This window comes from Rhinoderma darwinii, chromosome 12 (assembly GCF_050947455.1).
Source record: "Rhinoderma darwinii isolate aRhiDar2 chromosome 12, aRhiDar2.hap1, whole genome shotgun sequence".
Lineage (NCBI taxonomy): Eukaryota > Metazoa > Chordata > Amphibia > Anura > Rhinodermatidae > Rhinoderma > Rhinoderma darwinii.
In genome coordinates, this window is record NC_134698.1 from 64,083,826 (window position 1) to 64,107,604 (window position 23,779).

The following is a 23,779-nucleotide window of genomic DNA, read 5'->3' on the forward strand; positions in this document are numbered from 1 at the left end:
GGATTTACAGCACAGCAAGCGTAATCTTGCTAGATTACGCTGTAAATGACAGCCCAGCGTGACCTCGATGTTACCTACACAAACGTTACCTAAGTGTCGGGATTGTGAATAGACATCGCGTCCTGGTTGGTAGTGATGTCTATTCACTGTCAGGACACTTGAGTAACGTTAATGTGTGAGTATGTGGCTGCACATAGTGATCTAGTAGGATCACTATGTGCTGACTAAATGAATGTAGAGAAGTGTATGACGCTGATTGGTCACTGATTGGTCAGCGTCATACACTTCTCTCCACAACGCCCACTTGGTCAAAAAGTAAAACACGCCCAGTTGTCTACTAAGAAAGTCATTAGCATAAAGCTAATATAGGTCATAACTCCGTCAAAAATGACCGTTTTTCTAAATAAAAAACACTGCTGTAATCTACATTACAGCACTGATCACATTATGTAGAAGATAGGCCGCTTATAATGTGGTGACAGAGCCGTTTTTATGTGATAACCCACCCCCTCAGGCTCCGACATAGGCATAACACATTCTATCAGTTTTATTTTTCTTTAATAATCAACCAAAGGATGGTATTAAAATTCACGATCAAAGAACTCATCGAGTGTGGGGATTTTCTCAGTCCGTGTTCGGAATAAGGTTGGTCTTGGTCGACTTTTAGCATCTTCTCTTATCCAACTATCTAGCGAATCCGTGCTTGAACTTGAGTCATAATTCGACTCACTTCCATCTTGTTGAGGCTGGAACCACATCTCTAACTTGCCCTTCCCCCGATGAGAATCTGGAGTAGAACTGGGTTCTCGAATACTCCAGTGCCATGTGTTGCCTGAAATAAAAAACAAGAATAAACTGAGGGAATAGTGTCCTTCTCCTGTCCCCTCGGCACTGTGCAGAGTGTTAACTGCAGTAAATCTCACCATGCTCCACATTAAAAGTTTCATCATGTTCCACAGGAAGGAAATCTTCATCTTTACGACATTTCATTGCATTTTCTCTCACTTTCTTAGCCTTAATTTCCTTCATTTTGTGTTTATTGATCTTGGCTTCCCTGTGAATATTCCTTTTAACTTCTGCCTGCAACTGCAATTGATTCATCAGTGCCGGCAATAGAAAAACAATGGATATGATTACAACATGGAAAAGAGTGAGTGCTGCCAACATAATCCCACGTAACATTGGTCTATTGTGTGTGAGCGCTGGGTATTAGTCAAGGATGTAGCTAGTAGGGGGCTGGCGGGTAAGTGCCCAAGGTGCTGGGTGCCAAGAGGGGCACCAACTGCCTTGGCCAGATTATTTAGATACAAGACCAGAGCAACAAGCTGAATCTTGGCCCTGGGTGGAAGAAAGACTTTATTTGAGTAGTATATAGATAAATATAAAGCTGGCCATACATGGTGAGACGTGTCTCAAACACTTCCGGTTGGTTAGACATTGTCTGTTTCACAGCCGGTAGAGGCAGCAGATTCCCTTTCCTATGAGGAACATCAGATCTACATTGAAAGGCCACATTATAAGAGGCACTTGTAGGGTTTTCTCGTTCAGCGGTGTTGAGAGTATACAGAGAATGGCGAGATCGAGGAAATACTTTCAGCGAAGGGATTTTGTGGACATCAACAACTCGTCAGCGGAGGATGTCAAGAATCGTTCTGGCGAACAGGAGGTGCACAGTAAAGCAAATTGCAGCCAAAGACAACGCCGGTGCTCTGACTAATGTGTCCGAATGCACAACATGTTATTCCTTAGCATAGTTGGCCACAGGTGGCAAGGCCAAAGTCATGATACAGAAGGGTAAAGCTTCCCATACACATTAGAGTAATGACTGTGGGATCTACAGACAATCTGTTGTGTATGGGGCCTCACGATTGCCTTTAGATGTTAGTGGGGACAAGTAACGGGCATATTGAATTTCACCATGGCCAATCCTTGGCTCTGCAGGGAGACAAAGTGCTGTCAAAGGTGTCTGGGAGCACCATGTGTCCCTGTCCCCATTTTAATAAACATAGATTCTCACCCAATGTTTATAGGGAGGTCGGGAGAGATAGTTGTCAGCTGAACAAGCGTTCATCTCATAGGTATCGCATCAGGACAACCCCTGCTCATATGCCCTATATCATGTAGGTGTGTCCCACTCTCGGGACCCCCTATGAGCCAGAGAGCGGCCACTGCAAGGAAAATAATCAGCTGACAGTAACTTTTCACAACAAAGCCAGCTGTATGCCGGGTGTGTCGAGAGCCTTAGATCAGTTTTTGAGCAAAAAAATATTTCTCAAAAATAATACAATTGTGAATAGGAAGTCAATCAGTGTGACGAATGAGGCTGGACCAAAACAACAAAAGCAGAAGTTGTATTTCAATCCAGTTGACAGGAACCAGGATCAAGTCCAGTAAAGGACCAAAGAAGCAGTTTTACTACAAGCACTCAGAATGTCAATCCAATATCAGGCAATATCAGGCAATCCATGCACGGATTATTTTACCTGTTCTCTCTTGCGGTTTATCTCCTGCATCTGCATCTTCTGTATGTGCTGTCTTCTTGCTGAGGAGTTTTTGTCTGTCACAACTTTTTTTTCTAGCTCCTATTTTGAGTGGAACAAAATGAAACATTTTTATTTTACTGCTTGGAACCCCACCAATCACTAGAACAGGGGAAACCGGTCTCTCGCTCCCCCCCCCCCACCCCCCGTACTTGCACAACCTTGGTGAGAACAAGCTTGCATTGAGCGGCAGCGTGCATGCTTGACCACACTAACTATGTGGGAGTTATGGAAACTCTTAACCCAACCCTTATTTTCCACTTTAAAACATAGCTATGTGTTCTAGCAGAAACATTATTTTGGGTCTCCACCTGGTTATAAGGCGATGCCTTGGCCTACCATCAAGTTATAAGGTGAAACATTGGTCTACCACCTGGTTCTAAGGTGATACCTTGGTTTACCACCATCACATGCCATTTATTTAGTGATGCTATTCTATCTAGAATTTATATACATTGCAATATATTTTCAAAACACCTTTAAGGTTGGGGCATGATTAGTGGGTTTTTTTCTGTTTTTTAGATGTACAGTAGTCTAACTTTCTAATATAATGTCTGTTTCCACCCCACCTATGTATACAGGGTGGGCCATTTATATGGATACACCTAAATAAAATGGGAATGGTTGGTGATATTAACTTCCTGTTTGTGGCACATTAGTATATGGGAGGGGGAAACTTTTCAAGCTGGGTGTTGACCATGGTGGCCATTTTGAAGTCAGCCATTTTGTATCCAACTTTAGTTTTTTCAATGGGAAGAGGGTCATGTGACATCAAACTTATCGAGAATTTCACAAGAAAAACAGTGGTGTGCTTGGTTTTAACGTTACTTTATTCTTTCATGAGTTATTTACAAGTTTCTGACCACTTATAAAATGTGCTCAAAGTGCTGCCCATTGTGTTGGATTGTCAATGCAACCCTCTTCTCCCACTCTTCACACACTGATAGCAACACCGCAGAAGAAATGCTAGCACAGGCTTCCAGTATCCGTAGTTTCAGTTGCTGCACATCTCGTATCTTCACAGCATAGACAATTGCCTTCAGATGACCCCAAAGATAAATGTCTAAGGGGGTCAGATCGGGAGACCTAGGGGTCATTCAACTGGCCCACGACGACCAATCCACTTTCCAGTAAACTTCATCTAGGAATGCTCGGGCAGCACTTTGAACACATTTTATAAGTGGTCAGAAACTTGTAAATTACTCATGAAAGAATAAAGTAATGTTAAAACCAAGCACACCACTGTTTTTCTTGTGAAATTCTCGTTAAGTTTGATGTGTCACATGACCGTATTCCCATTGAAAAAACTAAAGTTGGATACAAAATGGCCGACTTCAAAATGGCCACCATGGTCAACACCCAGCTTGAAAAGTTTCCCCCCTCCCATATACTAATGTGCCACAAACAGGAAGTTAATATCACCAACCATTCCCATTTTATTTAGGTGTATCCATATAAATGGCCCACCCTGTAGATCCCTGTTTCCATAGTCCATTGAGAAAAATAGGCCAAAATACCACCACCCTGCAACTTTGCTCCATAAGATCAGCACTGTGAGACATGCAGTATATTAAAAACAGTTCAAGCGAGTCTACTGCTCTATAATTTTCAACATATTTATGTTTTTCCAAAGAATTCCTTTAATACTTTTAAGGTTACGCTGAGCAAATACAAATCATAGTAATTTGTCCAATCACTCCGGCAACAGTCTTTCTCCTTGTGTCTAAGCCCTTTACTGCACTAAATGTACTTTATATGTTATTGCACTCTTAGTACGGTGTGAAGGTCGATGAGGCAGCTTTATAAATACATATTCATAAATATGACCTTGACCTATAGGAAAATGTTGTTTTAGGCGCTGCAAATGAAATAAATAAAACAAAAAGAGCAATAATTACCTATCAGTGCCCCCCCCCCCCCCCCAGAGATCCAGCGCTGTTGCTCCGGCGGCAGTCCAGGTGGTTGTTTACATGCACGTAGCATGTGACCGTTGTAGCCAATCAGAGGGCTCAGCGGCCATATGTTGTATTTCTGACATTATGCCAGAAATACGATTCTTCACCAGGGAGCCCCGCAGAGCCCTCTGATTGGCTGCAGCGGTTACTGGCTGTCGGAGCGACAGCGCTGGATCGGCGGGAGGAAAGAATAGGTAAATATTGCTTTTTTGTTTTATTAATTTCATTTGCAGCCCCTAAGAAAAAAATATCACTTCCCGGATAATCTCTTTAACCTAATGTCTCACTCATCCCCCACTGTCCCAGACAAAGCTAATCAGTAAATATGACATTATTAATGCAAAATATGCAAAACAGCGAGGAATGTATTTTCTGCGGATATTTATAAGTCAGGTCTGCCATCAAATAAAATTGAAACTCCCCAGGCCTGCAATAAAAAGCAGAAAGAGCATTTTCCACCACCGGTAATGGCAGATTCCGTAACGTAAATCAATGGTAATGTATAAGACAATACATATGAATGGAGGTTTTAAAACCCCATCATTGTGTAGCAGAAAAATTCTGCACAGAAATATGAGCAAACTGCAGATTTCTCATTTCTAGCATTCTCATTATGTTGCAGAAAACTGCAGATTTTCACTGCAAATTTTACCTTGGCAATGTGTCGAGGAAAATCCGCAGTGAATCTGTAGCACAATCGGCTACAGATTTTTCAATGGAACCATCACTGATTTCTTCCGCATCTTCTGGACATAGCCTGAGTATCCAACGTCAACTCTGAATACCATATTCCAACATCATTCCATAACTAGGCAGCTTTCCATTCAGGACTCTAGGAGAGCGGAGTGACAACCCTTGTGGAAACTATAATCTGATTCTTGGCCATTCTGGTTGTCACCCAACTTTCCCAGAAGCAGATATAACTGAGAAACAGTAGCACAGAATTTTCAAAGAACAGAAGGAGTGTATATATATATATATATATATATATATATATATATATATATATATATATATATATATATATAAAGTGATATTCTTTTGTTTTAGGGAGAAATGCCCTGTAAAAGATTTAGAGCCCATGCTATGGATCCGTAATACAGCGCCAATAAACTGCTATGGGCCCATATTGTGCGTCTGTGCACCTCTTCATGCCGTACGGCGGAGGTATTCTCCCGTAGAAGTAATGCTTCACAGAGGCACCATATTGTGGAGATCCCATGTGCCACCCGTACACATGCCAAGGCCTAGTGCATGAAAGTATGAGTAAGAATGGAAAATACCCACCTGATCCTTCCTTGCAGCAGCAGCTTCTTGCTTAGTCATAATCCTCTCAGCAGCCGATATTGAAGGCAGAATTGCGGGTTCTAGTTTCTGCAGAGCGATAGTTTGGGATAAGAAAAAGGGAAATCGAGGCAGATATGCGACACAGAAGAGATATCCGTATAGGCTCTTAAAGGGGGATATCTGCTGAATACGTTGTATGATAAATCAGTTAGATATGTAAACAACTGACCTTCGGGGGTCCAACTGCTAAGAACCCTACTGAAACCAAGATCCGGGGGTCCCAAGTCCCCATTCTTGGCGGACAGCTGGCTGTGCATTTGCCTTCACTCCCCAAAAAAAGTGAATGTGAGATACGGAAACAGAGGCATTTATAAGCACATGTAAGTTTTATTATTTAGTTCTTTAAGGAGAATCTCCAACATCTTAAAGGGATTGTCCAGGCAGGGGGCAGATAGGTTATCAATATAAGATCAATGGGGGTCCGAAACCAGGACCCCGCACCGATGCACCTGGAGGCAGCTGGAAGCTATGCAGGGGTTGGTGCCGGAAGCAGAATGAATATGAGCAGAGCTGCAGTAACCCAGCACGGCCGCTATACAGAGTATGAAGCCTTCTGCTTCCGGCACCGACCGCTGCATAGCTTCCAGGGCTCGGAGGCAGCCAGAACAGCTGATCGGTGCGCGGTCCGTGTGTCAGACCCCCACCGATCATATACTGATGGCATATCCATGGATAGGTCATCATTATGGAAAACTGCCCCCTGCCTGGACAACCCTTTTAAGGAGAAATTCTAGCACCTAATTGTTGCCAGACATTCAGTCTATAGGGGTCCACCAGTAAAGAAAAGTAATTGTAGCAATATCTGGTTATTTTTACAGGCCATTTAATTGGTGAAAGGATATAAAATGTTTCTTAGAATTTTTCGGTCTCATTCCTCTATTATTCCTCCTGGAAATGTATGAATACATTGACGCCTGAGAGATACCATTCCCCTTTTCAATAGGGTGTGTCCCTATACAATGTAACATTGTCAACACTGATTAGATAGTTTCAGAGTATGTAGGGACATGGTCCATTCACCAGGGGGATGGGTATACCCAGCTGTCAATTTATTCATACATTTCCAGGGGGAATAACAGCGGAATAGCACAACGTATAATTCTAATTAGATGCTCCAGAATTGTTATTTTATGGGAGATGCAAATATTTACTTAAACTGACATGTCAGGAGAGCCGGCAGCTCCTCTTTAAAGGGAATGCCAGGACTACAAAAAGAGGCCTTCTTTTTCCCCCCAGAAATAGCGCCACTTTTGTCCAGAGGCCGTGTCTGGTATTGCAGCTTACTTGAATGGGGCTGAGCTGCAATACCAGACATAGCCAATGGACAAGAGTGGCGCTGTTTCTGAAAAAAGAAAGCAGATCTCTTTTTCTAATTCCACTCAACCCCTTTAAGGTGGAGCTGACCTCCATTTGTATACAGTATAAAATGATAGAATCACTTTGATTTTATGTGAATGTGATGAACAATTCTTATTTATTTCTTGTACAATCGTGAATGTTAAATCCACACACGACTCAGGAACATAATTGACACTTCTTACTTTGAAATGGAAATATGCCATCTGTTTGTAAATTATGTTCTTCCAATAAAAAAAACCCCTGTGTATCTTGTGTTCCTTTTATGTAATTCCCAAACTATGTATTACACAGAATGGAGCTCGATTGGCGAGACTTTGTAGAATTATACCAGTGCCAAATACAATGTTTCATTTCATTGACTCCCAATATTCTCAGCCATAGGCTTCATCACCACCAGCCCAATGGCTGGATCCTCAGTGATCTAACAATATCTAGCGGGGCAGCGCTAAAAGGGCGGGTTCACACATGGCGGAATTCCACTTAAATTCCGCTGCGGACACTCCGCAGCGTTAATCCGCAGCGGAGCCGTTTCTCCATTGACTTTCACTTTAATTTAGCAGTGTTCGTTTACACGATGCGTACAATTCCGCTGCGGAGCATAGGCTGCGGAGCGGAATTTGGTGTCCGCAGCATGCTCTGTCTGTTGCGGAGCAGTGGCGGACTCATGGCGGAATTTCTCCATTGACTTCAATGGAGATTCTAAGTTCCGCAATGAAGTCCGCAGCTGTCATGCACATGTCATGTGTGCTGCGGATGCGTCTTGCTTTTTTAACTTGACATTTCTTCATTCTGGCTGGACCTATGTATTTCTAGGTCTACAGCCAGACTGAGGAAGTCAATGGGGCTCCCGTAATGACGGGAGCGTTGCTAGGAGACGTCAGTAAATAGTCACTGTCCAGGGTGCTGAAAGAGTTAAGCGATCGGCAGTAACTGTTTCTGCACCCGGGACAGTGACTACCGATCCCAATATACATGTATCTGTAAAAAAACATATAAGTTCATACTTACCGAGAACTCCCTTCGTCTGTCTCCAGTCCGGCCTCCCAGGATGACGTTTCAGTGTAAGTGACGGCTGCAGCCAATCACAGGCCAAGCACAGGCTGCAGCGGTCACATGGACTGGCGCGTCATCCAGGGAGGTCGGGCTGGATGCCGAAAGAGGGACGCGTCACCAAGACAACGGCCGGTAAGTATGAAAATCGTTTACTTTCACTAGGGAAAGTGCTGTCCCTTCTCTCTATCCTGCACTGATAGGGAGAAGGGAAGCACTTTTCCCGCAGTCTGCAGCAGCTAGTCCGCATCAATGTACTGCACATTTTGTGCAGATCCGCTGCAGAATCTGCAACGCAGATTCTGTGCGGCATCGATGCGGACAGTTGCGGAGGAATTCCGCCATGTGTGGTCATGCCCAAAAGGAGCTTAATGACACATTTTATGTCGCAGGGCTTTGCTTCTGGAGAGACATTAATGCAGCCACTTTTCCCATAATCACAAAGTAAAACTTACACCTCAGGGCTGTGTATAGATTCTAACTATGAAGTCAGTGATGGTTAATCTGACTTCACAGCAAATCACTAGTTTGTTTTAGTTACTAAGAATTGCACATATGTATAATGTGGATATGGCCACTAGATGGCAGTAGTTATCTAATAATTTTTTTTTAAATTATTGATAAACATAACAGCAAAATGCTCAATGGCAAAATTTGGAAGAAAAACATTAAACGAAACTTGAAAATGTCTGTCTATATATCTATCAAAACCTCCTCTGAGCAGCACAGGAGAAAACATTAATTAAATATATAATATTAAGTGTTAACCACTAAACAACCCTAGACCACCAGGTCATATCTATCTATCTATCTATCTATCTATCTATCTATCTATCTATCTATCTATCTATCTATCTATCTATCTATCTATCTATCTGCACTTGGCCAACTAGATGGACAAGGTCAGTGATTACCTAGTTTTAACATGTACTTCCAGATTATTTGCTTTGCTGTGGGTTTATAATTGTACAGCTCCTTGGATACAGAGCCAACATCTGGTTGTGGCAACCGAAATAATTGCCTACAGCGTCGAAAAGCCTCCCAAGACAATTAATAAATGAATGCGGCCTCCAGGAATGAGTGAATGCAGTGATTAAACTTTGGAAATGAACTTAAAATAAGACTGAATAATAAAATTTCTGATTATAATTTCTCACCCTACTTCAATTCACCTAAAGATCAACATATTTATACATTCAAAGATTTGCTGTTACCATGAAATCCAAGCAACTTCATAGGATGCCTGTTAAATTCATCTTACTTGGAGCCTTCGGGGAGGGTGCTTCTTAATAATACTTGATGTATCTCCATTGTCCAAAGGAAGATCATAAGAAAGGGGTCTGGGTACTTTAGGCAAGAAAAGAAAAAAAAGATAGATTTTAAAATCAGTCTAAAGAAAACCCATCATCAACATAAAGGTTATAATCCATATTGATCGGGAGGGATTAATGAGGATTATAACCTTTATGTTGATGATGGGTGATTTATTTTACATATAAATAAAAATGAGGAATATCTAAATTTCCCAAAACAATGAGCGTCATATAAGTGTAAAAGTAGGCACCTCGCGCAAAAAATTTTTTAAAATGTAGGTCCCCCATCTAGAGCTGGTTCACACTCCATATACGTCATTATGAGGCAAGGGGGTCTGGTGCTCATAAAGCCCCATCCCTTATTATTTCATATAAGATAGAAGACCAATTTAACCCTAGAGCAAGTTCTTCCCAGTCTTATTTGTAGAGCGGATAAGATCTGTATAGGGTAATACTGTCCAGAGGAAAGGTCTATCCTGAGCTGCACTGCCCTCCCCCACATGGTCACCCATAGCAGTCACACAGGCTATTTTATGGCCAGCCAGAGGCATAACTATAAGAGGTGCGGAGGTTCCAGTTGCACATGGCCCTGGAGCCTGAGTAGACCAGTACTATAAATGACACATGGTTGTTGGGGGTCCCTTGTGCCTGAGCAGACCAGTACTATAAATGACACATGGTTGTTGGGGGTCCTGGTGCCTGAGTAGACCAGTACTATAAATGACACATGGTTGTTGGGGGTCCTGGTGCCTGAGTAGACCAGTACTATAAATGACACATTGTTGTTGGGGGTCCCTGGTGCCTGAGTAGACCAGTGCTATAAATGACACATGGTTGTTGGGGGTCCCTGGTGCCTGAGTAGACCAGTACTATAAATGACACATGGTTGTTGGGGGTCCCTGGAGCCTGAGTAGACCAGTACTATAAATGACACATGGTTGTTGGGGGTCCCTAGTGCCTGAGTAGACCAGTACTATAAATGACACATGGTTGTTGGGGGTCCCTGGTGCCTGAGTAGACCAGTACTATAAATGACACATGGTTGTTAGGGGTCCTGGTGCCTGAGTAGACCAGTACTATAAATGACACATGGTTGTTGGGGGTCCTGGTGCCTGAGTAGACCAGTACTATAAATGACACATGGTTGTTGGGGGTCCCTGGTGCCTGAGTAGACCAGTACTATAAATGAAACATGGTTGTTGGGGGTCCCTGGTGCCTGAGTAGACCAGTACTATAAATGACACATGGTTGTTGGGGGTCCTGGTGCCTGAGTAGACCAGTACTATAAATGACACATGGTTGTTGGGGGTCCCTGGTGCCTGAGTAGACCAGTACTATAAATGAAACATGGTTGTTGGGGGTCCCTGGTGCCTGAGTAGACCAGTACTATAAATGACACATGGTTGTTGGGGGCCCTGGTGCCTGAGTAGACCAGTACTATAAATGACACATGGTTGTTGGGGGTCCCTGGTGCCTGAGTAGACCAGTACTATAAATGAAACATGGTTGTTGGGGGTCCCTGGTGCCTGAGTAGACCAGTACTATAAATGACACATGGTTGTTGGGGGTCCCTTGTGCCTGAGCAGACCAGTACTATAAATGACACATGGTTGTTGGGGGTCCTGGTGCCTGAGTAGACCAGTACTATAAATGACACATGGTTGTTGGGGGTCCTGGTGCCTGAGTAGACCAGTACTATAAATGACACATGGTTGTTGGGGGTCCTGGTGCCTGAGTAGACCAGTACTATAAATGACACATGGTTGTTGGGGGTCCCTAGTGCCTGAGTAGACCAGTACTATAAATGACACATGGTTGTTGGGGGTCCCTAGTGCCTGAGTAGACCAGTACTATAAATGACACATGGTTGTTGGGGGTCCCTGGTGCCTGAGTAGACCAGTACTATAAATGACACATGGTTGTTGGGGGTCCCTGGAGCCTGAGTAGACCAGTACTATAAATGACACATGGTTGTTGGGGGTCCCTGGTGCCTGAGTAGACCAGTGCTATAAATGACACATGGTTGTTGGGGGTCCCTGGTGCCTGAGTAGACAGTACTATAAATGACACATGGTTGTTGGGGGTCCCTGGAGCCTGAGTAGACCAGTACTATAAATGACACATGGTTGTTGGGGGTCCCTAGTGCCTGAGTAGACCAGTACTATAAATGACACATGGTTGTTGGGGGTCCCTGGTGCCTGAGTAGACCAGTACTATAAATGACACATGGTTGTTAGGGGTCCTGGTGCCTGAGTAGACCAGTACTATAAATGACACATGGTTGTTGGGGGTCCTGGTGCCTGAATAGACCAGTACTATAAATGACACATGGTTGTTGGGGGTCCCTGGTGCCTGAGTAGACCAGTACTATAAATGAAACATGGTTGTTGGGGGTCCCTGGTGCCTGAGTAGACCAGTACTATAAATGACACATGGTTGTTGGGGGTCCTGGTGCCTGAGTAGACCAGTACTATAAATGACACATGGTTGTTGGGGGTCCCTGGTGCCTGAGTAGACCAGTACTATAAGTGAAACATGGTTGTTGGGGGTCCCTGGTGCCTGAGTAGACCAGTACTATAAATGACACATGGTTGTTGGGGGTCCTGGTGCCTGAGTAGACCAGTACTATAAATGACACATGGTTGTTGGGGGTCCCTGGTGCCTGAGTAGACCAGTACTATAAATGAAACATGGTTGTTGGGGGTCCCTGGTGCCTGAGTAGACCAGTACTATAAATGACACATGGTTGTTGGGGGTCCCTGGTGCCTGAGTAGACCAGTACTATAAATGACACATGGTTGTTGGGGGTCCCTGGTGCCTGAGTAGACCAGTACTATAAATGACACATGGTTGTTGGGGGTCCCTTGTGCCTGAGCAGACCAGTGCTATAAATGACACATGGTTGTTGGGGGTCCCTTGTGCCTGAGTAGACCAGTACTATAAATGACACAAGGTTGTTGGGGGTCCTGGTGCCTGAGTAGACCAGTGCTATAAATGACACATGGTTGTTGGGGGTCCCTTGTGCCTGAGTAGACCAGTACTATAAATGACACATGGTTGTTGGGGGTCCCTGGTACCTGAGTAGACCAGTACTATAAATGACACATGGATGTTAGGGGTCCTGGTGCCTGAGTAGACCAGTACTATAAATGACACATGGTTGTTGGGGGTCCTGGTGCCTGAATAGACCAGTACTATAAATGACACATGGTTGTTGGGGGTCCCTGGTGCCTGAGTAGACCAGTACTATAAATGAAACATGGTTGTTGGGGGTCCCTGGTGCCTGAGTAGACCAGTACTATAAATGACACATGGTTGTTGGGGGTCCTGGTGCCTGAGTAGACCAGTACTATAAATGACACATGGTTGTTGGGGGTCCCTGGTGCCTGAGTAGACCAGTACTATAAATGAAACATGGTTGTTGGGGGTCCCTGGTGCCTGAGTAGACCAGTACTATAAATGACACATGGTTGTTGGGGGTCCTGGTGCCTGAGTAGACCAGTACTATAAATGACACATGGTTGTTGGGGGTCCCTGGTGCCTGAGTAGACCAGTACTATAAATGAAACATGGTTGTTGGGGGTCCCTGGTGCCTGAGTAGACCAGTACTATAAATGACACATGGTTGTTGGGGGTCCCTTGTGCCTGAGTAGACCAGTACTATAAATGACACATGGTTGTTGGGGGTCCCTGGAGCCTGAGTAGACCAGTACTATAAATGACACATGGTTGTTGGGGGTCCCTAGTGCCTGAGTAGACCAGTACTATAAATGACACATGGTTGTTGGGGGTCCCTGGTGCCTGAGTAGACCAGTACTATAAATGACACATGGTTGTTAGGGGTCCTGGTGCCTGAGTAGACCAGTACTATAAATGACACATGGTTGTTGGGGGTCCTGGTGCCTGAGTAGACCAGTACTATAAATGACACATGGTTGTTGGGGGTCCCTGGTGCCTGAGTAGACCAGTACTATAAATGAAACATGGTTGTTGGGGGTCCCTGGTGCCTGAGTAGACCAGTACTATAAATGACACATGGTTGTTGGGGGTCCTGGTGCCTGAGTAGACCAGTACTATAAATGACACATGGTTGTTGGGGGTCCCTGGTGCCTGAGTAGACCAGTACTATAAATGAAACATGGTTGTTGGGGGTCCCTGGTGCCTGAGTAGACCAGTACTATAAATGACACATGGTTGTTGGGGGTCCTGGTACCTGAGTAGACCAGTACTATAAATGACACATGGTTGTTGGGGGTCCCTGGTGCCTGAGTAGACCAGTACTATAAATGAAACATGGTTGTTGGGGGTCCCTGGTGCCTGAGTAGACCAGTACTATAAATGACACATGGTTGTTGGGGGTCCTGGTGCCTGAGTAGACCAGTACTATAAATGACACATGGTTGTTGGGGGTCCCTGGTGCCTGAGTAGACCAGTACTATAAATGAAACATGGTTGTTGGGGGTCCCTGGTGCCTGAGTAGACCAGTACTATAAATGACACATGGTTGTTGGGGGTCCTGGTGCCTGAGTAGACCAGTACTATAAATGACACATGGTTGTTGGGGGTCCCTGGTGCCTGAGTAGACCAGTACTATAAATGAAACATGGTTGTTGGGGGTCCCTGGTGCCTGAGTAGACCAGTACTATAAATGACACATGGTTGTTGGGGGTCCCTTGTGCCTGAGCAGACCAGTACTATAAATGACACATGGTTGTTGGGGGTCCTGGTGCCTGAGTAGACCAGTACTATAAATGACACATGGTTGTTGGGGGTCCTGGTGCCTGAGTAGACCAGTACTATAAATGACACATGGTTGTTGGGGGTCCTGGTGCCTGAGTAGACCAGTACTATAAATGACACATGGTTGTTGGGGGTCCCTAGTGCCTGAGTAGACCAGTACTATAAATGACACATGGTTGTTGGGGGTCCCTAGTGCCTGAGTAGACCAGTACTATAAATGACACATGGTTGTTGGGGGTCCCTGGTGCCTGAGTAGACCAGTACTATAAATGACACATGGTTGTTGGGGGTCCCTGGAGCCTGAGTAGACCAGTACTATAAATGACACATGGTTGTTGGGGGTCCCTGGTGCCTGAGTAGACCAGTGCTATAAATGACACATGGTTGTTGGGGGTCCCTGGTGCCTGAGTAGACAGTACTATAAATGACACATGGTTGTTGGGGGTCCCTGGAGCCTGAGTAGACCAGTACTATAAATGACACATGGTTGTTGGGGGTCCCTAGTGCCTGAGTAGACCAGTACTATAAATGACACATGGTTGTTGGGGGTCCCTGGTGCCTGAGTAGACCAGTACTATAAATGACACATGGTTGTTAGGGGTCCTGGTGCCTGAGTAGACCAGTACTATAAATGACACATGGTTGTTGGGGGTCCTGGTGCCTGAATAGACCAGTACTATAAATGACACATGGTTGTTGGGGGTCCCTGGTGCCTGAGTAGACCAGTACTATAAATGAAACATGGTTGTTGGGGGTCCCTGGTGCCTGAGTAGACCAGTACTATAAATGACACATGGTTGTTGGGGGTCCTGGTGCCTGAGTAGACCAGTACTATAAATGACACATGGTTGTTGGGGGTCCCTGGTGCCTGAGTAGACCAGTACTATAAGTGAAACATGGTTGTTGGGGGTCCCTGGTGCCTGAGTAGACCAGTACTATAAATGACACATGGTTGTTGGGGGTCCTGGTGCCTGAGTAGACCAGTACTATAAATGACACATGGTTGTTGGGGGTCCCTGGTGCCTGAGTAGACCAGTACTATAAATGAAACATGGTTGTTGGGGGTCCCTGGTGCCTGAGTAGACCAGTACTATAAATGACACATGGTTGTTGGGGGTCCCTGGTGCCTGAGTAGACCAGTACTATAAATGACACATGGTTGTTGGGGGTCCCTGGTGCCTGAGTAGACCAGTACTATAAATGACACATGGTTGTTGGGGGTCCCTTGTGCCTGAGCAGACCAGTGCTATAAATGACACATGGTTGTTGGGGGTCCCTTGTGCCTGAGTAGACCAGTACTATAAATGACACAAGGTTGTTGGGGGTCCTGGTGCCTGAGTAGACCAGTGCTATAAATGACACATGGTTGTTGGGGGTCCCTTGTGCCTGAGTAGACCAGTACTATAAATGACACATGGTTGTTGGGGGTCCCTGGTACCTGAGTAGACCAGTACTATAAATGACACATGGATGTTAGGGGTCCTGGTGCCTGAGTAGACCAGTACTATAAATGACACATGGTTGTTGGGGGTCCTGGTGCCTGAATAGACCAGTACTATAAATGACACATGGTTGTTGGGGGTCCCTGGTGCCTGAGTAGACCAGTACTATAAATGAAACATGGTTGTTGGGGGTCCCTGGTGCCTGAGTAGACCAGTACTATAAATGACACATGGTTGTTGGGGGTCCTGGTGCCTGAGTAGACCAGTACTATAAATGACACATGGTTGTTGGGGGTCCCTGGTGCCTGAGTAGACCAGTACTATAAATGAAACATGGTTGTTGGGGGTCCCTGGTGCCTGAGTAGACCAGTACTATAAATGACACATGGTTGTTGGGGGTCCTGGTGCCTGAGTAGACCAGTACTATAAATGACACATGGTTGTTGGGGGTCCCTGGTGCCTGAGTAGACCAGTACTATAAATGAAACATGGTTGTTGGGGGTCCCTGGTGCCTGAGTAGACCAGTACTATAAATGACACATGGTTGTTGGGGGTCCCTTGTGCCTGAGTAGACCAGTACTATAAATGACACATGGTTGTTGGGGGTCCCTGGAGCCTGAGTAGACCAGTACTATAAATGACACATGGTTGTTGGGGGTCCCTAGTGCCTGAGTAGACCAGTACTATAAATGACACATGGTTGTTGGGGGTCCCTGGTGCCTGAGTAGACCAGTACTATAAATGACACATGGTTGTTAGGGGTCCTGGTGCCTGAGTAGACCAGTACTATAAATGACACATGGTTGTTGGGGGTCCTGGTGCCTGAGTAGACCAGTACTATAAATGACACATGGTTGTTGGGGGTCCCTGGTGCCTGAGTAGACCAGTACTATAAATGAAACATGGTTGTTGGGGGTCCCTGGTGCCTGAGTAGACCAGTACTATAAATGACACATGGTTGTTGGGGGTCCTGGTGCCTGAGTAGACCAGTACTATAAATGACACATGGTTGTTGGGGGTCCCTGGTGCCTGAGTAGACCAGTACTATAAATGAAACATGGTTGTTGGGGGTCCCTGGTGCCTGAGTAGACCAGTACTATAAATGACACATGGTTGTTGGGGGTCCTGGTACCTGAGTAGACCAGTACTATAAATGACACATGGTTGTTGGGGGTCCCTGGTGCCTGAGTAGACCAGTACTATAAATGAAACATGGTTGTTGGGGGTCCCTGGTGCCTGAGTAGACCAGTACTATAAATGACACATGGTTGTTGGGGGTCCCTTGTGCCTGAGCAGACCAGTACTATAAATGACACATGGTTGTTGGGGGTCCTGGTGCCTGAGTAGACCAGTACTATAAATGACACATGGTTGTTGGGGGTCCTGGTGCCTGAGTAGACCAGTACTATAAATGACACATGGTTGTTGGGGGTCCTGGTGCCTGAGTAGACCAGTACTATAAATGACACATGGTTGTTGGGGGTCCCTAGTGCCTGAGTAGACCAGTACTATAAATGACACATGGTTGTTGGGGGTCCCTAGTGCCTGAGTAGACCAGTACTATAAATGACACATGGTTGTTGGGGGTCCCTGGTGCCTGAGTAGACCAGTACTATAAATGACACATGGTGGTGGGGGTCCCTGGAGCCTGAGTAGACCAGTACTATAAATGACACATGGTTGTTGGGGGTCCCTGGTGCCTGAGTAGACCAGTGCTATAAATGACACATGGTTGTTGGGGGTCCCTGGTGCCTGAGTAGACAGTACTATAAATGACACATGGTTGTTGGGGGTCCCTGGAGCCTGAGTAGACCAGTACTATAAATGACACATGGTTGTTGGGGGTCCCTAGTGCCTGAGTAGACCAGTACTATAAATGACACATGGTTGTTGGGGGTCCCTGGTGCCTGAGTAGACCAGTACTATAAATGACACATGGTTGTTAGGGGTCCTGGTGCCTGAGTAGACCAGTACTATAAATGACACATGGTTGTTGGGGGTCCTGGTGCCTGAATAGACCAGTACTATAAATGACACATGGTTGTTGGGGGTCCCTGGTGCCTGAGTAGACCAGTACTATAAATGAAACATGGTTGTTGGGGGTCCCTGGTGCCTGAGTAGACCAGTACTATAAATGACACATGGTTGTTGGGGGTCCTGGTGCCTGAGTAGACCAGTACTATAAATGACACATGGTTGTTGGGGGTCCCTGGTGCCTGAGTAGACCAGTACTATAAATGAAACATGGTTGTTGGGGGTCCCTGGTGCCTGAGTAGACCAGTACTATAAATGACACATGGTTGTTGGGGGTCCTGGTGCCTGAGTAGACCAGTACTATAAATGACACATGGTTGTTGGGGGTCCCTGGTGCCTGAGTAGACCAGTACTATAAATGAAACATGGTTGTTGGGGGTCCCTGGTGCCTGAGTAGACCAGTACTATAAATGACACATGGTTGTTGGGGGTCCCTGGTGCCTGAGTAGACCAGTACTATAAATGACACATGGTTGTTGGGGGTCCCTGGTGCCTGAGTAGACCAGTACTATAAATGACACATGGTTGTTGGGGGTCCCTTGTGCCTGAGCAGACCAGTGCTATAAATGACACATGGTTGTTGGGGGTCCCTTGTGCCTGAGTAGACCAGTACTATAAATGACACAAGGTTGTTGGGGGTCCTGGTGCCTGAGTAGACCAGTGCTATAAATGACACATGGTTGTTGGGGGTCCCTTGTGCCTGAGTAGACCAGTACTATAAATGACACATGGTTGTTGGGGGTCCCTGGTGCCTGAGTAGACCAGTACTATAAATGAAACATGGTTGTTGGGGGTCCCTGGTGCCTGAGTAGACCAGTACTATAAATGACACATGGTTGTTGGGGGTCCTGGTGCCTGAGTAGACCAGTACTATAAATGACACATGGTTGTTGGGGGTCCCTGGTGCCTGAGTAGACCAGTACTATAAATGAAACATGGTTGTTGGGGGTCCCTGGTGCCTGAGTAGACCAGTACTATAAATGACACATGGTTGTTGGGGGTCCCTGGTGCCTGAGTAGACCAGTACTATAAATGACACATGGTTGTTGGGGGTCCCTGGTGCCTGAGTAGACCAGTACTATAAATGACACATGGTTGTTGGGGGTCCCTTGTGCCTGAGCAGACCAGTGCTATAAATGACACATGGTTGTTGGGGGTCCCTTGTGCCTGAGTAGACCAGTACTATAAATGACACAAGGTTGTTGGGGGTCCTGGTGCCTGAGTAGACCAGTGCTATAAATGACACATGGTTGTTGGGGGTTCCTTGTGCCTGAGTAGACCAGTACTATAAATGACACATGGTTGTTGGGGGTCCCTTGTGCCTGAGCAGACCAGTGCTATAAATGACACATGGTTGTTGGGGGTCCCTGGTGCCTGAGTAGACCAGTACTATAAATGACACAAGGTTGTTGGGGGTCCTTGGAGCCTGAGTAGACCAGTACTATAAATGACACAAGGTTGTTGGGGGTCCCTGGAGCCTGAGTAGACCAGTGCTATAAATGACACATGGTTGTTGGGGGGTCCTGTTGCCCACTTTGAACAGGAGCCCAGGAGCACCAAGTCAGGTTTCTGTCTTTGGTATACACTGCTTCACTTTAGCTTCCTTCTGGATAGTATAACTCCTTATTATTTGATTTATCACCATTTCATAGCCCGGCACCTGATACGTTTTTTCTAGCATTTTTAATTCGGCCTACCACTCAACTGTGTTCAATTCTTGCCAACATTCCTCATTGGGCATTCCTCCAGATATCCTGTCATGTTCACATATTTCCTCGGTTGGCACATTGTTCTGATATCTACCAAACATCTGACGTTACCGCCAATATTTCTGTCTATGATCGTAATCTGGCATGCACCAACAGTTTTTGACAAAAAATTCTTCTTTGTCCTATGGGAACACTAAATAAATATTTTATTCTGGCTATTTTTTCTCCTCAGTCAAATCAAATCTGTAGTCGTTCCAAGATGTAATTATTAACAGCTGGATGTTAAATATTACCAGTGCTCCTGTGTGCATAGTGGGCTGCGTGGTATGACCTGACCGCAGCTCTCTTCATGTCTACTAGTTAACGTTCTAATTAATCAAAGTAAATCATTTAACTAGGATTGGACTCGTGAGCGAGAAATACAGGCGGCGGTAAATTGCCTTTATGGGTTTTTTAGTTTCTAAGTGTTTCATGTGATATGATATGGATCAAGATAAAACTAAAAGTAATTTTTAAAACAAATTAAGGGTGATGTCGGCTGTGGCCAAACCCTTTTTGTTAGAAGTATCCCCCGATGATTAGCTGTTTCCAGGAGGTCCCGCTGCTAGGAAACACAGCAATCAGCTGTAATCTGAAGAAGAACTGGGCAGCAAGTGTTTAATTTCCCTGCAGTGCCACCGGAGGGAAACTGAAGAATTACATGGTGCCCATTGAAATCAATGGGCTGTCCATGTAATATATGGATGTGCTAAGTCCTCCAAAGTAAGAGACGCTCTTTGTATCTTCACTCTGGCTAATAGATGATGGTCCTGAATTGGGGACTCCCCTTTATTAACTTAATTCCGTTATAGGGCATTTGAAAATGGGTTTTCTAAACCAGATACCCCTTCTATTATGCTTATTAAAGGTCTTGTCCGATATAAAGTTTTATATTGTCACAGATTCTGCACTGCCACACAAAAACTTCTAATGTATTCTCACTATAGTGCCTCCGTTCTCCACTTTCCCCGGCCCCAGCGCCTATTCCTCTGTGACATCCTTCTTGCTTGTTGACATCAGCGCCAGCGTCTCTGAAATCCCGCATATGCATAGGGATAGGGGGATACTAATCACAGAGGAATAGGCACGCTTACAGTGCTGACTCCATGACTTTGCAATGCTGCTGCACCGTCCCGATGACTCCAGGTATACTATTTGCATACAGCGCGCACTGTTATTAAATCTATTATTCTGCAAAAAAAGACCCCCTGACAATTAACACGGGCATGCTTAGAATAGTGTTTAAAAGTCCTACAGCGCCATGCCGGCAGTTTGATGGCTGAAGAGAGGCATCTCATTAACATACCAAAGGAAATCCTGCAGTTACCCTGGTCTTCAATACTATCTGCTGTCTATGTCTACTACTTCCCAACGAGGGTTTCCCAGTATATAGCAGAAATAGCATACACAGTTGGACAATATGAGGACATGAAATTGATATCATTATTAAATTCATTGTCCCATATGGAAAACCCTTCTCTAAATGAGATCCCGCTGACGATCAACCGATCACCTCGGGTCTAGCAGCTTAAATCCCCGTCAATCAGCTATTATCGCTGTGATGGCCAAACGTTAACCCTGCAGAACCAGATAGGTATTTCCAGTAAGGAGACTTTACATTGTCACAAATCAGCTCTAGGAGTCATTTGACCTTACATTCATCTCTTCACCTATTGATTTCTTCATTGTCATTGTGAAAATAGAATTTCTCTATATACAATGATTCTAAAGGAGTTGACGTAATTGCCATCCCCACTGCCATCCCTAACCTTGTAATGCCAGGTCAGCGGTGCCTCTGATATATTTGGATGTTTGAACATATATAATCTTCCACCAGATGTACCTCAGCTTAGACCACAACTTTATTGGATTTTTTAATAGATAGCCAACTGATTTCAAGCTACTCAAAGATACTTTGGACGTCAACCAGAATATACCGTAAAACAAGTTATAGAATACTTTATCCGCCCCCACACCGAGCTTCTATCAGGTAGGAATGGAAATAGGGGTTTTCCAGGAATTGTTTAGGGGTTCCCTCATGGTAAGAAGTTTGGCAATAACGGTCCTAGTCCATTCTTTTACCTTGTTCCAACTATTACTAGTGTACAGTACAGTAGTTAGAGAAACATTGTTCCCCCCGAAAACTTTAACTTACAAATATACCAGTAAATCCCTCTCCTTTACCTACTGAACCTCGTCCATACAGAGTCTCCCTCAATGGTGGGAGCTGACGTTCAGATGTTGGAGCCTTAGGACCCATTGTCCCAAAAGAAGACGAGCTGTTGAGTCCATTAACTCCCAAGGTGGTTGTCGGTGATATATATACGTCCTTGTTTTCCAGAGGCGCCACCTTCCTGACTTTATGCTTTAATTTAGAATGATTCACCCCCATTTCATAGAACAATCCAGTCATCGAAAATTATATTTCCATGTTAAAATAAGTTGTGTTTTCTAACTGCGCTCTGACTTCCACCACAGCAGAATTTGCTAACGCCTGAATAACCCAGTTACTTGTTGCAAAGTCTCTCCCATAGAGTTAAACATTTACATGACACAGTAAGGGGAGACAACTAGAAATGTAATATTAAACTACAAGCTACGCAGCCTTGGCGGTGGTTCCCTTCCCAGACACAATGGGATGTGTGTTTAGGATAGTGTTGGGTCTACCTGTTGAACTTACTCTCATATCAGAGTAATGACTTTCTGAGAATTAAAGGGAATGTGTTATCACAAAATATGTTCTATGTTATGGTTTTTATGTTTTCCATGTCATATCTATATTAAAAAAAAAATTCTAAAATCTCGCTCTCTCTCGTTACATAGGACTGCAGGTAACATCTACATTATCTGTACTCAGAGAGTTATCACTGTGTGTTATCTGTGGTGTTACATAGGACTGCAGGTAACATCTACATTATCTGTACTCAGACTGTTATCACTGTGTTAGCTGTGGTATTACATGGGGCTGCAGGGAACATCTACATTATCTGTACTCATAGAGTTATCACTGTGTTATCTGTGTTGTTACATAGGACTGCAGGTAACATCTACATTATTAGTATTCAAGAAGGTTATCACTGTGTTATCTTTGGTGTTACATAGGACTGCAGGTAGCATCTACTACATTATAGGGTAACAAACGGAAGGAGGTCCACGTCCTTTACCCTGGGTGAATAATCTATTATTCAGTAAACGCTTCCACATTTTTATTAGGTTTCATATTTTGGTTATTGGGTTTTAAAATACACTTATATTTTTTTATAATATTTTTTACAAATACTTATCACCATTCCTTTTGTAGGCAAACCCGTGTAACGGGTTTTCTATACTAGTAAATTTATAATTGGACTAAATGAGACACAGCCAATGGACAAGATTATTATATAAATAACTATTTTTTTATGACCCCAAACAAACACTATACATGTTTTACAGTGGCAATGTTGGCATGGTATAATTATTAAAAGCAATGCTCTGCAACGCTAAGTGACTTGCTTACTACCTTTAACGTATATACAGGGGTAGCAAAGCTGAATTTATCATTTAACTATTTGGAGTAGGCAATTCAGTAGATTTACCTTCAGCTCTATTTGATAGGACTAATGTGAAATTATCATGAGTTGAATCAGATGACAAATTCAGCATTCAGCTCTGCTGCATCGGTTTCTCTTTAGAAAGCACTGAAAATTAAAAGACCGCCTAATTCTTCCTATTGTCAAGAAAATAAAAAGTGACCTCACTGTGTCCCTCTATATCACAGGGATTGCTACAATGGCTCTATATTGTGATGACCCCATTAAAACAACTCTACATATCTCTAGGTATGGTATATACACCTGACTTTTTAGATTTTCAAACTTTAAAGAGCACTTTAAACAATGCCTTCTTGTTAGATGGGTCCACCTCAACTGATACAGGGAGCCCCTCTACTGAGATCCCAGCGATCGGTTGTAGTCTGTGGAGGAATCCAGCAGCAAGTGTTTCATTTTCTTGCAGTGCCACCACAGGGGAAATGAAGCATTGCCATGCAATGGGCTGTCTGTGTAGTGTATGGACATGTCGGGTCCTCCAGAATGAGAGATGCTCTTTATAGGTGCTCTTCACTCTAGCTAATAAATAAGAGTCCTGAACGGGGAATTTAAAATTGGTTTTCTAAGCCAGACAACCCCTTTCCAACATTCTGGAGGACTACCGTACGCCAACACACTGATCCCATAAAATATGAATCTTCTACTATAACTTCTACATCAT

At 44.4% G+C, this 23,779-nt stretch overlaps 1 protein-coding gene across 2 annotated transcripts; it reads right to left on the bottom strand.

Moving 5' to 3' along the window:
• Positions 1-445: 445 nt before the first annotated feature.
• On the bottom strand, positions 446-22,008 carry CCDC198 (coiled-coil domain containing 198). 2 transcript variants are annotated; one of them, XM_075843527.1, is made up of 6 exons: positions 21,713-22,008; positions 9,513-9,598; positions 5,783-5,869; positions 2,484-2,582; positions 924-1,080; positions 446-832 (listed from the first exon to the last, which is right to left on the bottom strand). In XM_075843527.1, exons 1-6 carry the CDS (start codon positions 21,939-21,941, stop codon positions 582-584), a joined length of 909 nt encoding a protein of 302 aa, XP_075699642.1. In that variant the 5' UTR covers positions 21,942-22,008; the 3' UTR covers positions 446-581. The 2 variants fall into 2 exon arrangements, with proteins under 2 accessions (XP_075699642.1, XP_075699641.1); XM_075843526.1 differs by having other exon boundaries at positions 924-1,086.
• Positions 22,009-23,779: the final 1,771 nt, after the last annotated feature.

What these genes read in the sequence shown, in the direction of transcription:
- CCDC198 (XM_075843526.1), bottom strand. Translation starts at nt 21,941, where the DNA reads ATGACTGGATTGTTCTATGAAATGGGGGTGAATCATTCTAAATTAAAG. An exon ending in GTATGGACGAGGTTCAGTAG is followed by an intron (nt 9,599 to 21,712) that starts GTAAAGGAGAGG and finishes TCTTGCCTAAAG; the next exon opens with TACCCAGACCCCTTTCTTAT. An exon ending in TAAACCGCAAGAGAGAACAG is followed by an intron (nt 1,087 to 2,483) that starts GTAAAATAATCC and finishes AATCAATTGCAG; the next exon opens with TTGCAGGCAGAAGTTAAAAG.